The 12,961-nt window shown below is 46.5% G+C and overlaps 1 protein-coding gene across 1 annotated transcript in view; it reads left to right on the top strand.

Annotated features, from left to right (window-relative positions):
* LOC141994265 (vertebrate ancient opsin-like) overlaps window positions 1–12,961 on the top strand; it is a 127,207-nt gene that overhangs the window by 9,674 nt on the left and 104,572 nt on the right. Inside the window, exon 2 of the mRNA XM_074964509.1 lies at window positions 1,407–1,941. Within this exon, the coding sequence (XP_074820610.1) occupies window positions 1,596–1,941 (346 nt within the window). The 5' untranslated portion in view covers window positions 1,407–1,595. The remainder of the gene's footprint in view (window positions 1–1,406; window positions 1,942–12,961) is intronic.

Here is a 12,961-nt window from a genome sequence, read left to right as displayed (position 1 = left end):
GCTTAAATAAAACCATATTCCTTACAGTGGTGAGCTGGAGCCAGTTCACACCGGTTCGTTAGAACCGATTGTTAAATTTAGAAGCCCTTTTAGGGGACAACCAGTTCTAAAAGGGCTTCTAAATTTAACAACTGGCCAAAAGTGGTGCCTTTGGCGCCAACTCCATGGGTGCTCTGGGGCTGGAGCACCCGCGGGGAAAATTTGATGGGTGCAGAGCACCCACCAGCAGCTCCCCGCCCCACGCCCGGCCCCAGCTCACCTCACCTCCACCTTCTCCCCTGAACATACCTCCCCGTTCTGCTTCTCCACCCCCTCCCCTGGCTTCCCGCAAATCAGCTGTTTGTGCGGGAAGCCTGGGAGGGCTGAGAAGCAGGCGGCGGCTTCGTGCTCAGGCCCAGAGAGGCGGAGGCGGAGTGGAGGTGACCTGGGGGGGGCGAGGAGGGCCGCCCGCGCCGCAGCAGGTAACCCAGGGAGGGGACGGGCGCGCAGGGGAACCGCTCCCTGCCCCAGCTCACCTCCGCCACCCTGGGCCTGAGCACGAAGCCGACACCTGCTTCTCTGCCCTCCCAGGCTTCCCGCGCAAACAGCTGATTCGCGGGAAGCCGGGGGAGGGGGCGGAGAAACAGAGTGGGGCGGCACCTTCAGGGGAGGAGGCGGAGGCGGAGCGGAGGTGAGCTGGGGCCGGGCGCGGGGTGGGGAGCTGCCGGTGGGGGCTCTGCACCCACCAAATTTTCCCCGGAGCACCCACGGAGTTGGCGCCTAAGGTGCCACTTTTGATGTGATCAGTGGGGGAACGGCCGCTCCCCCTGCTCCCCCCCCAGCTCTCCCACCCCTAGGAGCCAGAGGGACCTGCCAGGTGCTTCCTGGGAGCTGCCCCAGGTAAGCACCTCCAGGACTCCCCACCTTGCCCCCCGCAGGTGCCTCTGGCTCTTAGGGGCGGGTGGGCGCCCACTACGGTGGCCCATGAGACCCTCCTGCCCAGTTGTGGGGGCAGTCAGGGGACAGTGGAGGGGGGTGGATGGGGCAGGGGTCCAGGGTGGGGGCGTCAAGGAACACGGGGGGTTGGATGGGGCAGGAGTTAAGATTTTGGCAGCTCATCACTGATTCCTTACTAAATATTTTCTCACGCTAGTGCCTGGGTTATAAAGTGCCTAAGTGGTCTTTTGCGTAATAGACTGCTGGCTAGAGGGAATCCTTCTAGAATAGCTTTCATAAATACAAAAAGCACTCTAAGGTTTCAAATAACGGATTTTATTTATGCAGAGAGAAAACAAAAGACTGAGTTTTAACAAAAGTTCTTTTTGCCAAAGGGGAAGAACTGTTAACAGACAATGTAGCCTCTTGGTATTAATATGAAAAGAATTGTCTTGGATATAATGCTTGTTGTTTTCTTTCCATGTGTGCAGGATGTTTTTGCCATGAAGAACTCCTCTGTGACAATGGGACTGATCACAATTACTAGAACTTGCTTTGCTCTGAAGACCTGGCAGTTTTTTAAGATGCCTTTTACCTTTGGTCTAAAAGTACTTCTGTAAAGTAGCTAGAAGATCTGGGAGTAGAACATTTAATATTTCTGCACTCTCCAGCCTACTATAATGTCAGAAATGAGTACCAGCTGGACAGTCAACCTGAGCTTTGGAGCATCTACAGATCCTCATGAGCCACGAACTGGACTCTCTAGAACAGGGCACACCATAGTGGCTGTTTTCCTTGGATTTATCTTGGCATTTGGCTTCTTGAATAACTTGATTGTTCTCATACTCTTCTGCAAGTTTAAAACCCTGCGCAACCCTGTGAACATGCTACTGCTGAACATCAGTGCCAGTGACATGTTAGTGTGCATCTCTGGCACCACACTGAGTTTTGCATCCAACATCCACGGCAGATGGATTGGAGGAGAGTATGGTTGCATGTGGTATGGCTTTGTCAATTCCTGCTTTGGTAAGAGTTTAAAGATTTTGTCTTACACTATTATTTATAACATGGTGGCTGTGGAAAGTGTATGTGTACCATCAGTGCGACTAGCACGGTTCTAAGACTTCTAGCTTTCTAAGACCACACGTACCACTTTGGATTATACACCCCTGTAGTATTTGATGTATAGTCATGCTCCCATGCAGCATAATTTCACCAAATGTGGCCTCCCTAGCCCCAGACTGATGCTCTACTGACGTTAAACATCCAAGACAGCCATCTTCCACTGGGCAATTGCCACTTTACCACAGTGAGCTGTCAATAGTAAAGTGGCAGTGTATAATTAAAGTGTATTTTTAGATTATCTGAAAATAGATTCTCAGCACTAAGACTGTCTTGTTTTTTAAAAACATATATCCAGATCAGTTTGTCATCTTGCTCCGCCTGTCAGTTCCGTTTTTGTGAGCCACCAATGTATTGAAATATACAAGAATTCTGTTCTCTGGATTAACTGGAGATCAGGTTTGCTGTATACTTTAGTACCCAATCTGCTCACATGAATATATTAGATATATGATCCTTGTGCCCAGTGATGAGCTGCCAAAATCTTAACAACGGGTTCCCTCCTCACCCCATGAGGGGGTCGTTGCCCACCCCCGCCCCCCGGGACTCCTGCCCCATCCAACCCCCCCGCGTTCCTTGACGCCCCCCCGGACCCCTGCCCCATTCACCCCCCTCCCCTGTCCCCTGACTGCCCCCAGAACCGGGCAGGAGGGTCTCATGGGCCACCGTAGTGGGTGCCCACCCCGCCCCTAAGAGCCAGAGGCACCTGCCGGTGGGCTAGGTGGGGAGTCCCGGCGGTGCTTACCTGGGGCAGCTCCCAGGAAGCATCCAGCAGGTCCCTCTGGCTCCTAGGGGTGGGGGAGCGTAGTTGGGGGGGGAGCAGGGGGAGCGGCTTCTCCTCCACTGATCACATCAAAAGTGGCACCTTAGGCGCTGACTCCCTGGGTGCTCTGGGGCTGGAGCACCCACAGGGAAAATTTGGTGGGTGCAGAGCACCCACTGGCAGCTCCCCGGCTTCAGCTCACCTCTGCTGTGCTCCGCAACTGAACGCGTCGCCCCGCTCTGCTTCTCCGCCCCCTCCCCCGGCTTTCCGCAAATCAGCTGTTTGGCGGGAAGCCGGGGAGGGCTGAGAAGCAGGCGGAGGCTTCCCGCTCAGGCTGAGGGTGGCGGTGGTGAGCTGGGGCAGGGAGCGGTTTCCCTGTGCGTGGCCCCCCCCCCCCGGGTTACCTGCTGTGGCGCGGGCAGCCCTCCTCGCGCCCCCCCGCCCCAGCTCTCCTCCGCCTCCCTGGGCCTGAGCACGAAGCCGCCGCCTGCTACTCAGCCCTCCCAGGCTTCCTGCTGAACAGCTGATTCGCGGGGAGCCTGGGGGGGCGGAGAAATAGAGCAGGGCGGTGCGTTCAGGGGAGGAGGCGGAGGTGGAGCGGAGGTGAGCTAGGGCCAGGGGTGGGGCGGGGAGCTGCCGGTGGGTGCTCTGCACCCACCAGATTTTCCCCTTGGGTGCTCCAGGGCTTGAGCACCCATGGAGTCGGTGCCTAAGGTGCCACTTTTGGCCGGTTAAATTTAGAAGCCCTTTTAGAACCCTCACGGAAAAACCAGTTCTAAAAGGGCTTCTAAATTTAACAACCGGTTCTCGCGAACCAGTGCGAACCGGCTCCAGCTCACCACTGCTTGTGTCACTTTAGTTCAGCCTATACGTGCGCACACCAAATCCTCTACTGCCGTGATCTTTGTTACTACTGGAGGGTCTGAACAGGAGATTTGAAAAATTCAGTCTCCGTCCAGTGCTTTTTGGGATAATAGTTGGGGAGGAATAACTTCAAGATGTATTCCCCTCCTTATAATTTAGCTTATTGCTATCATTCATGGAGGGAGGTGGAGGTGAAAGAATAGATTAACATGTACATTTAAGGGGTTAGCAAATGTACATGGAAGTGCCATTTGTAGTGCATTTGGCATGTCAGGTCTCCTATCTGTTACCAGCTCTTCTGTTGTGGCACTGGAAATAAAACAGAAATAAAAGGATGTCTTAGTTATAATCTGCTACTGTTGCTCTTTTCACTCAAAAGGAAAACAGAGACAAAACTACTTATTGAACAGTTTTCTAGATAAAAGGAACTGATCACATCAAAATTTACCTAAATAGCCAAACTAGTAGTGGTAGAGTTGAAGAGGAGTCCTCAGCTCATATTTAAAGTTAGTGTTTATGTGTAACCCCAAGTTTACTCCAGTGCTCATGAGAGTTTCTGATGCACTCTCAATGTCAAAAGGACAGTTCTGCAGGAAAATATCTAAGAGCTCGATTTGTGAACTATGGTTACCTACCACGGGCCTGATCCCGTCAGATATTGAGTAGAGCTGGTCATGAATGTTCAAAATTCACAATTTGACAATTTTTCCATTGCGATTTAGAATTTTTTGGGAAAAAGAAGACAATGTATGTGGGGGGTGATATCCACTCAGATTCAATTTGCCCTGCAACTCTGCCTATCTCACTTGCATTCTGCCCACTGACCTCCAGCTTCTGGGGCAATTTCTGACATTTCAATCCGCCGGGCAGTTTCAAGCAATTGTCATTTAAACAAAAACACCCTCTGACCTCACATCCACATCCTTCAGGCAAAGACATATTTCCTTCTTTTTCCCCAAACGTATGTTTTATTGCCCAAATTTAAACCTTCCCAAGGAGTAGGATAGGCAGTATTCAACCAGGGACCATTTTAATGTCTGATATCCAGTGACCCATCAGGACTATAAATTAAATAGGAGCCTTATGCCATTGGAAATATGAGATTCTTCCCTGCCTAGTAGAACCCAGCACTGGATTGATTCTAGACCTGGAAAGCGCTGCAAATATTGGACTCTGAAATGAAGACAGTGTTGTGCATAGAAAAGCTTTTTGGCTTACTTTTAGAGATGTTTACAAATTACTAGTTTTTAATTTTTTATTTCTGAACTCTGAAGGGATAAAAAGAGTAGAGTTCCAATAGTTAAGAAAAACCCTCAAATGTTTCTAAAATAGTTTTGTTTTTCTCCTGTGAATTGTATGGGTGTATACCAAATACAGGATAATGTGGTATACAGGTTGTATCAGTGCACAGAGAGGAACATACAGTATGGCAATTCCTATCTGACTTCTGCTATACCAGATCATACCCTTCAGTCCATTATCCTATCTTTGGCCCATATTCAAGAAAGCACTTAAGCATGTGCTTAAGTCCATGCCTATTCAAGTCCAAATTAAGCATGTGCTTAAGTGCTTTCCCAGATGGGGATCCATCCCTGAACCAGGGCTCAATCAGAAACATCAATTATGGAATAATCTGCCCATAGGAGATGTTTCTTTTTAATCACATCAAGTCAGTGGTTGGTTTATGCCCTGAAGTAAAAGCACTATTTGGAAAGATAGACTTATAATTAAGACACTGGACTGACTCTGGAGCACTGGATTCTATTCCTGGGGTCCTCAGCAGACATTGCTTAGTGACCTTGGGTAAGTAATTTATTCCTCGATCATGTAAGCACTTCTGCATGTTCACTTTATGCACTTCACATGTGTAAAGCTAAGGTAGGTCTCTAAAATAGGGGCCTAAACCTCTCTCAGCCCTCTGTCCCTGATCTAGCAAAGTACTTAACCTCCATCCAGTGTCAAGAAAAAAGATGAATTAACTGTGTTGTGGGGTAAAAATTTGTACCCCAAATGCATTTAGAAACTAAGAACAATTCTTTAATGTTTTAGGGACCCCCCCCCAATTTATTTAACTAGCAAATTGAAAGAACTAGCAGGAGTCTCTTTCAGTGAGAGTCTAGATGCAATTTTCACACATCAGCATCAACATGGCGTGGTCAGCACATACAAATTCACTGTACTCTTCGCATTGCTTGTGGCTCTTCCAGTCAGCTGATCTTGGCATGGACACTATCATATTTGACCAAGTTTGCTAGGTGCTCCCATGGTGGCTGTTTTTCGATGGTAGCCAAGGGTTGAGAGTGCTGCTTTGATGGACATGGTGAGATGTGTATAAAGAGAGGAATCCTTGATAAGTGTCTCTATTAGTTGTTCTCCTGAATTGAAAATGAACAAGCACCTTCTTTGTCTTGGCTGAGTGTGTTGCCAAGCAGGATTGTTGCCGACCCAAAAGATGAAACTTCCTATGCCAGAAACATCAAGCATGCTGAAGAAAAGAACCACTGGCCACCTGCTTATCTTGTACTTATGGGAGGACATTCTTACAAGATGGTCCATGTTATCGACACCACTTTTAGTAGCATTGTAGTGGAGAATTATGTGGGGTTTCTTTTTGTCTTATTCTACAACCTTGTCATGATGAATCATCACCAACTTGCCCTTCTTTGGAACACTGGAAACTAGGTTACATGGCCCAGCATAGCTGAACACGGATGACAATTTTTCTCTGCTACAGTGTGGATGCATCTCAATAGATATATCTGGCTTTTTTCATCAGATTGTTCCAATATAGATCTACTCAACAAAAATTTGACCTTCAACAAGCTGAATATTAGTGAAGAAGTTATCACCAACTACGTCTCTTTCAGCCTTATACCAGGGCTGAACATGAACTCCTCACTGTCTGAACACAAACTTGATGATAAATCAACAGAAATACTGTATGGTCTTCCGTCTCAGACCAGCTCTTGACACAATCCGGCACAAAGTCACTATCATCTAATAAGTTGTCATCACACAACAACTCACTTTCAGAGTTGAAAATCCTTTTGATAAGCTCAGAAGCAGAAAAATTGTGCCCATTTGTTTGCCATCTTCAAATGTGCATCACAGAAAATAGCCTCAAGAATCTCCTGAGTCTGTAGTTTTGAAGCACAATACCTAGCCAGAAAATCCCTGCAAGAATGTTAGGTGAAGAAAACCAGTGTCAGTCCACTCTGTGCTGAAGATACCTAACATGCCCAGGTTTGAAGGGACCAACCTCCCTGGAGTACCTTCTATATTAGGGTGGTTGTATGCAGCAACCACTGTCACTGCAATGCATTGTCAATTACCATATGCTAACTATTGCAAGATACTCTCACTAGAAGTGAACGAGAACATGGAACTACTAAAAATACAGGATAACAGTGCAACGCCTGGGGGTACATTTGTACCCCACATACATTTTTGATACAATTTTTTTTTCATATAGTCTTTTTTTTTTTTGGATGAGTTGATTACATGTACTGAGGTGACAGTGTCCTAAAACAGCGTGGTTGAAGGGTTACTAGTTCATGAGTTATTGCAATATATATGCTTGCAGAGTACAACATTACTCCATGAATGTGGATGAGGATTAAGCATGTGCTTAACTTAAACATGAATAGACTGCTCATGTACTGAATGTTTAAATTAGGCACATGCTTAAAGTACTTTGCTGGATTAGGGACAGAATGCTCAGCACTTGCAGGATTGACCTGTCTGTGCCTCAGTTTCCCATCGGGAAAGTGGGGTGATACTTCCCTAACTCACCAAGTATTTTGAGACTAAATCTATCAGTGTTTGTGAGGAGCCCAGATACCATGGCAATATGCACTGTAGAAAGCCTATATATTAGTAATAAAGTTTGAGTTGATCTGCATGACCTTGTGACTTTACTAAAATAAACACTGAACAAAACAATAAATTAGTCAAAGAAATGGCTGTATATATTGTAGGCAATAGAACTAAGGAAGCAGTATTCCAGAAAAGGTCACGGCGGGTAATCAGATATTTCCATTTTGTTTATAGTTTGAAGTTATTGGCAACTCCTTTGCTGTTACAGAAGGTTTTGGAAGTTATTTCACCAATTTAAAGGACAATGACGTGCTCCTTCAAAGTAAATCCTGTAGTGAGAATTTTATACGGTTACTTATCACCTTTTTATCTTGCATTGCACAAACTAAGGAGCTCCATGTAAGTCAAATCCCATTGACTTCCGTGATACTCACTGGGGCAGGGACAGTTTTGTTCTGTGTTTGTACAGCACCTAGCACAGTAAGATCCTGGTCTATGACTAGGGCTTCTAGTTGCTATGATAAAATAAATAATAATAATGCCACTCAAGGCTCTGTCCATGCAGAGCTTGTTGCAGGAGCAAGGTCTTAATTCTCTTCTGTAAAAAGGTGTCACGGGGTTCACTCACTGCATCTGGCACCTCCAATGCAGCTCTGGGGATTAGCTCTTGCCAGATGCTGCCCTCCTCTGGTGGTGTCTCTCTCCATCATCTCTTTCAGTCTGTGCCCCTCTCACTCTCAGAGCTGCAGCTTCCTGTTTGTGGCTTGGTCCTCCGGCCAGGTCACTGAGGACCTCTCCTTCTGGGGAAATCAAAGTCCTTCCAGACTGGCTGGCATCTCCAACGCCCTGCACCACTTCCCAGTGGGTGGTGTCGTCAGACATCACTGGTGTGGTGCTCTGCTCTGTTTAATGTTGATAACAGTCGGCTGCGAGCATGTGTTCCTTCTGTGTGCTGCCCCGGCTCTGCAGGTTGCTGACACAGCAGACCCCAAGAGAACCCCCAATGACCATAGACTCTGATAAGGTACGAGGCACCTGGCCAGGTTTATTGCCAAATGAAGCACAGTAATAGTTTCTTGCAGACTTTATAGGACATACTACTAATATGTGCCCCCTGACAATGGACCGTCTCAGTCAGTGGCAGGACTCTCCACTTCCGCCTAGACTGGACAAAGACATCGCCCCAGGGATGCATTCTTATACACAAGTACAAACAAGTTACACATCACTCCTCGCGTATTGAGGTGCAACCCCTCCATGTAGTAAGGTGCTGCCTTTCACCTTATACATGTTCGTTCGAACAAAGCAACTCTATCCATCATATTACCCTTTTGTCCCTGTCTTTAGGATGGTCAGCCTGTTCCTTGTTATCTATGTTGAATGTGCTTGTCCCGGACTGTTCTGGTACCATCGTGGTGCATGTTTATATTATTAGTGCTTAGCACCTTTCAGGTATGAGTTTAATTGCAGCAGCAGCCTTCTTCTTGCCAGCTTCTGTGAGCAGGGCCTGCCTCTGGCTCACAGCTTAACTTTGCTTTGTGTGAGGAAAGTCTTGACGATTACTTTAGTTCAGGCCTTAGGCCTCATACCGGGCCTCTGATACAAGGGCTTATGCATCAGGGCCTCATCTTACCACAGCTGGTAGGGGAACCCAGGCCCACCCTCTACACTGGGTTCCAGCCCAGGGAACATATAACAACCATCCAAGGTCTGTATGGTCCTACCCCTTGCTGCTGTTTTCCTGGGCTTCCCTCTCTTTCTGGGTTTGCCAGCCCCAAGCTCCGTCCTCCCAGGGAGTGACTGTAGACTATGTCCTAACAGCCTATTGCTGCTCACAGCTCCTGGGCTTTATATGGTCCCTCCTATTCCTGCCCAGCTAAGCTTCCTTCCAGTTAGTGACCTGCTTCCTGTCTTCTTCCTCAGGTGCAGCCCGGGCAGTTAATTGGCCTGCCTAGCCACTTTAATCCCTCGAAGCTTTGCATGGGGTGCTCACCCCATCACAAAAGGGTTCAATCCTGCAAGGGTCTAAGCATCCCCAATTCCCAATGAAGTCCGTTAAGATTGCTTAGCATCTTGCTGGTTGGCACTCAGACTGTGGTTTAAGGGATGCTTGTTATAAACAAGTCTGAAATGAAGCATAACCAGTCTTATGTTACAGAAGCTTTAGTTCCCCGGCTAGCCTAAAAGCTCTCCTTTCTGAGTGAGTAAACTTGACTCTCTCTTGCACTTATATGCCTGTAGTCATCAGTGTGACGTAAATGAGTTTTCGTGGGTAGTAGTTTTTCATTAAAAATATATTGACCCTCAGGCTTTGTGGATTGTAGTGTTGTTCCTGTGATTTTCTAGGCACTTGGAAGTTTGGTGTTGTGAATTCAGCTCCTGGTGAGGGTGACAAAACAATTTCCACTTGAGTTTGTTGTAACACAAGCAAAACCATGTACAACTCATGTAAGCCCTCTCAGCATGGTTACCCGGGTGCCTCTAAGCCAAATACATGTTACATAGTCAGAGAGAAAAAGTAACACTGACACGACACAAAATAGTCTCTTACCAGTTTAAGCACCTGATCCAGCAAACCCATACTTACATTAGTATTTACTCATGCGAGCAACGCCTGAAGGATATTAGTTTGGAGACTTGGGCTGTGCATATGTTGAAACAGGTTTCGTAATTTTGTAGGACATTCTTCTTTTTTATTAAAAAGAATGACTAGTTCTAGAGTAAGGCTGACAGAATGAAAATATCCATTTAATAATACTAATGCAGTGACTAACACTGTGGTCCTGATCCTGTAAATTTCTCCGCATGCCTGGATCCCTGCACCCCACATGGAGTCCTATTGAAGTCAATGCAGCACCATATATATGCAGGGCTCTGCCTGTGCAGAGGAACTGGCAGGACTGGAGCCTCTATTAGTATAGTCTAATCCCTGTGCTTATTAAAACCATTTTTACATCTAAATGTGAAGGTCTGATCACCGATTGAGAGCTGGTGTCTGTTGACCCTTCTTCCTCCTCTTAAACTTTCACTGTTCTCTCCCCACTTTTCCTTTTCATCACATACTTTCTTGTTCAGATGGCCCTGTTCCAGGACATTGGTTGCTGTTACTTTATCATCTCTAGCTCCTATTGACAGCTTAAAAATAGGGAATATTTGGCTAAATATGAATGTTCAGGAAACTTACCATTTATTTCCATGAGAAGATAACTCAGAAACCTGCCTTAGAGCCTGATCCTACATACATTGTGCACCAAAACCTCCCTTTGGCTTTATTCAGAGAGTTTGGAATGCATAAGAGCTGGGACTTTAATTTGGACCCATGGGACATATACTTATGACCGGGGTCAGAAGCCGGGAGCAGTCTCCTGGTAGCACCTTGTGTGAGTTTGTAAATCATATGCTGTAGGAATGCTGCAAAGCATTATAGCCTACAATAGTTGTACTGCACTGTTTGAAACATTAATATTGAATACTCATACATGAATAGGGTACGGAGTTGAGGGTCAGAGGAAGTGTGCCCATGTTAGGATATATGCCCATTCTCTGCCCTGTTGCTAACTTTCAGATGACATTTATCAGCCTTATTTTTTAAAAAGGGAAATCCTTGGAGGTGCCGGGAGGTGCAGCTATTCCTGCTAACATCATTATGCTCAATGTGCCTCAAGCACTATGGCCAGGTCTCTGTTCATTGTCAGGTAGCTGTTGTTAGCACTGTCTGCTCTACCTGGTTCACAGCCTTTGGGGATTATGAAAACGATTGTCCTCATTTTGATAGAGGAAGGTCTGGAGCATGTTACTTATTCACTGCCCAACAGCATGCAGACATACCAACAGTTAAGGGTGGCATGCAGTGGCGGATTGGCCAACGGGGCCCATGCCCAGGGGCCTCGACCAATTGGGGGCCCCTGCACCCCTGACCCCACTCTGCCTGCCTGGCACTCCTGCCATGGAGCAGAGGAAGCCCCTGCGTCCTGACCCCTCTCTCCGCGGCAGAAGCGCTGGGTGGGCAGGGGAAGCTCCCGCTCCCAATCCCACTCCCTGGCAGAAGTGCCAGGCGAGCGGAGCTGGGCAAGCCCCTGGACCTCGACCCATTTTCCCGGCAGGAGCGCTGGGGGCGGGGGGAGAGATGGGACGGGACTGCAGGCAGAAGGGATAGGGAGGGAGCCCCACTTGCTCTGGCCCAGGGCCCCACAATACCCTAATCCGTTTCTGGTGGCATGTAGTCTTTTTTTCTGTGCAGTGGAAGTGATCGAAACACAGAAGCACAAAACAAGTAAACAGGGCAGTTGTGCTCCGTCTGTAATGTAGGTTAGGCTTCCTGTCTCACTGCTAGCGGTTGTCTCTGTGTTGCTGACTGTCACGTTTTGTAAAACATGTTCAGTCCATGTCCAGTCTGACTTAGAGTATGTCTACACTACAGAGTCTAAATGTAACCACGTAACCCCATAGTGTAGATGCAGCCTACACCTATAGCAGGGGTTTTTTTCACCACCTCCTCTCATTCTTCTGTTGACATAGCTGTGTCTACACTGGGGGTTATTTCAGCATGGTTACTTCAGTCAGGGATGTGGATTTTACACATCCCTGACCGATTTAGCTGTGTCAACTTAACTTTTAAGTGTAGACCCTCACACAAACAACAGAACACAAAGCCCTATTCTGTACTTGATACTCACTGAAATGGAGAAACTCATGGTATTGTTGCATGTTTTAGGTTCCATTACCTGGTCACATGTGAGGGCCATTTTTGATTGCTTGCTTGCAGCAACCAGAATACACATCTATAATGTGTAGAGAAAATATGTAAACAACATATCAGATCATAGCTAGGTGAAAGGGGCTTAGATCTAGGATTTCCTGCAAAGTGATGTTGAATACGAGCCAACTATAAAAGGTTATGGTTGTCAGCTCTCTTTAAAAAGATGGAACATTTTTTCTGGTGAAGTTAGATTTAGTCAGTTGCATTTGATAGCACTATTCCTTAATCTTAGTGCACAGTGTTAATGCAGGAAATGTTGTGCTTTATGTCAAACATGCTGTATTAATGGCCTCATGTTGATGCAATAAAATGCCGAGGCCAACCGTGTCTTTAATCATTTAACTTATCTATGAAATAATATATTATTGAAATATATTAGGCCAAATCCTATCTTCAGTTATAACTCTGCATCCTCATTGACATCCATGGAAGTGGATGGGTATAAGTGAAGCTAGGAACTGTATGGTAAAATGTATTCTATATAATCAAGCAAAAGAACCAAACAAACATGGGAGAGCTCTTAACTGCTTATCATGAAAAGCTATTAATTTTCTTTGATTTTAGTAGACTTTGATCTTCTTCCACCTGCTCTAGCACCTCCTAATTGAAGGTCATTAAAATCACTTTCCTAAATTTTGTAAAAGTTAAAAACATTTCATGCAGCAATCTCTGAAATTTGCCAACGGGGAGAGACATTGCCTTTTCTCTGCCTATTTAAATTA

The sequence above is a fragment of the Natator depressus genome, chromosome 1 (genome assembly GCF_965152275.1).
Source record: "Natator depressus isolate rNatDep1 chromosome 1, rNatDep2.hap1, whole genome shotgun sequence".
Classification (NCBI taxonomy): Eukaryota; Metazoa; Chordata; order Testudines; family Cheloniidae; genus Natator; species Natator depressus.
The sequence above is the reverse complement of the archived record's forward strand: the minus strand, read 5'-3'. Positions and strand labels throughout refer to the sequence as shown.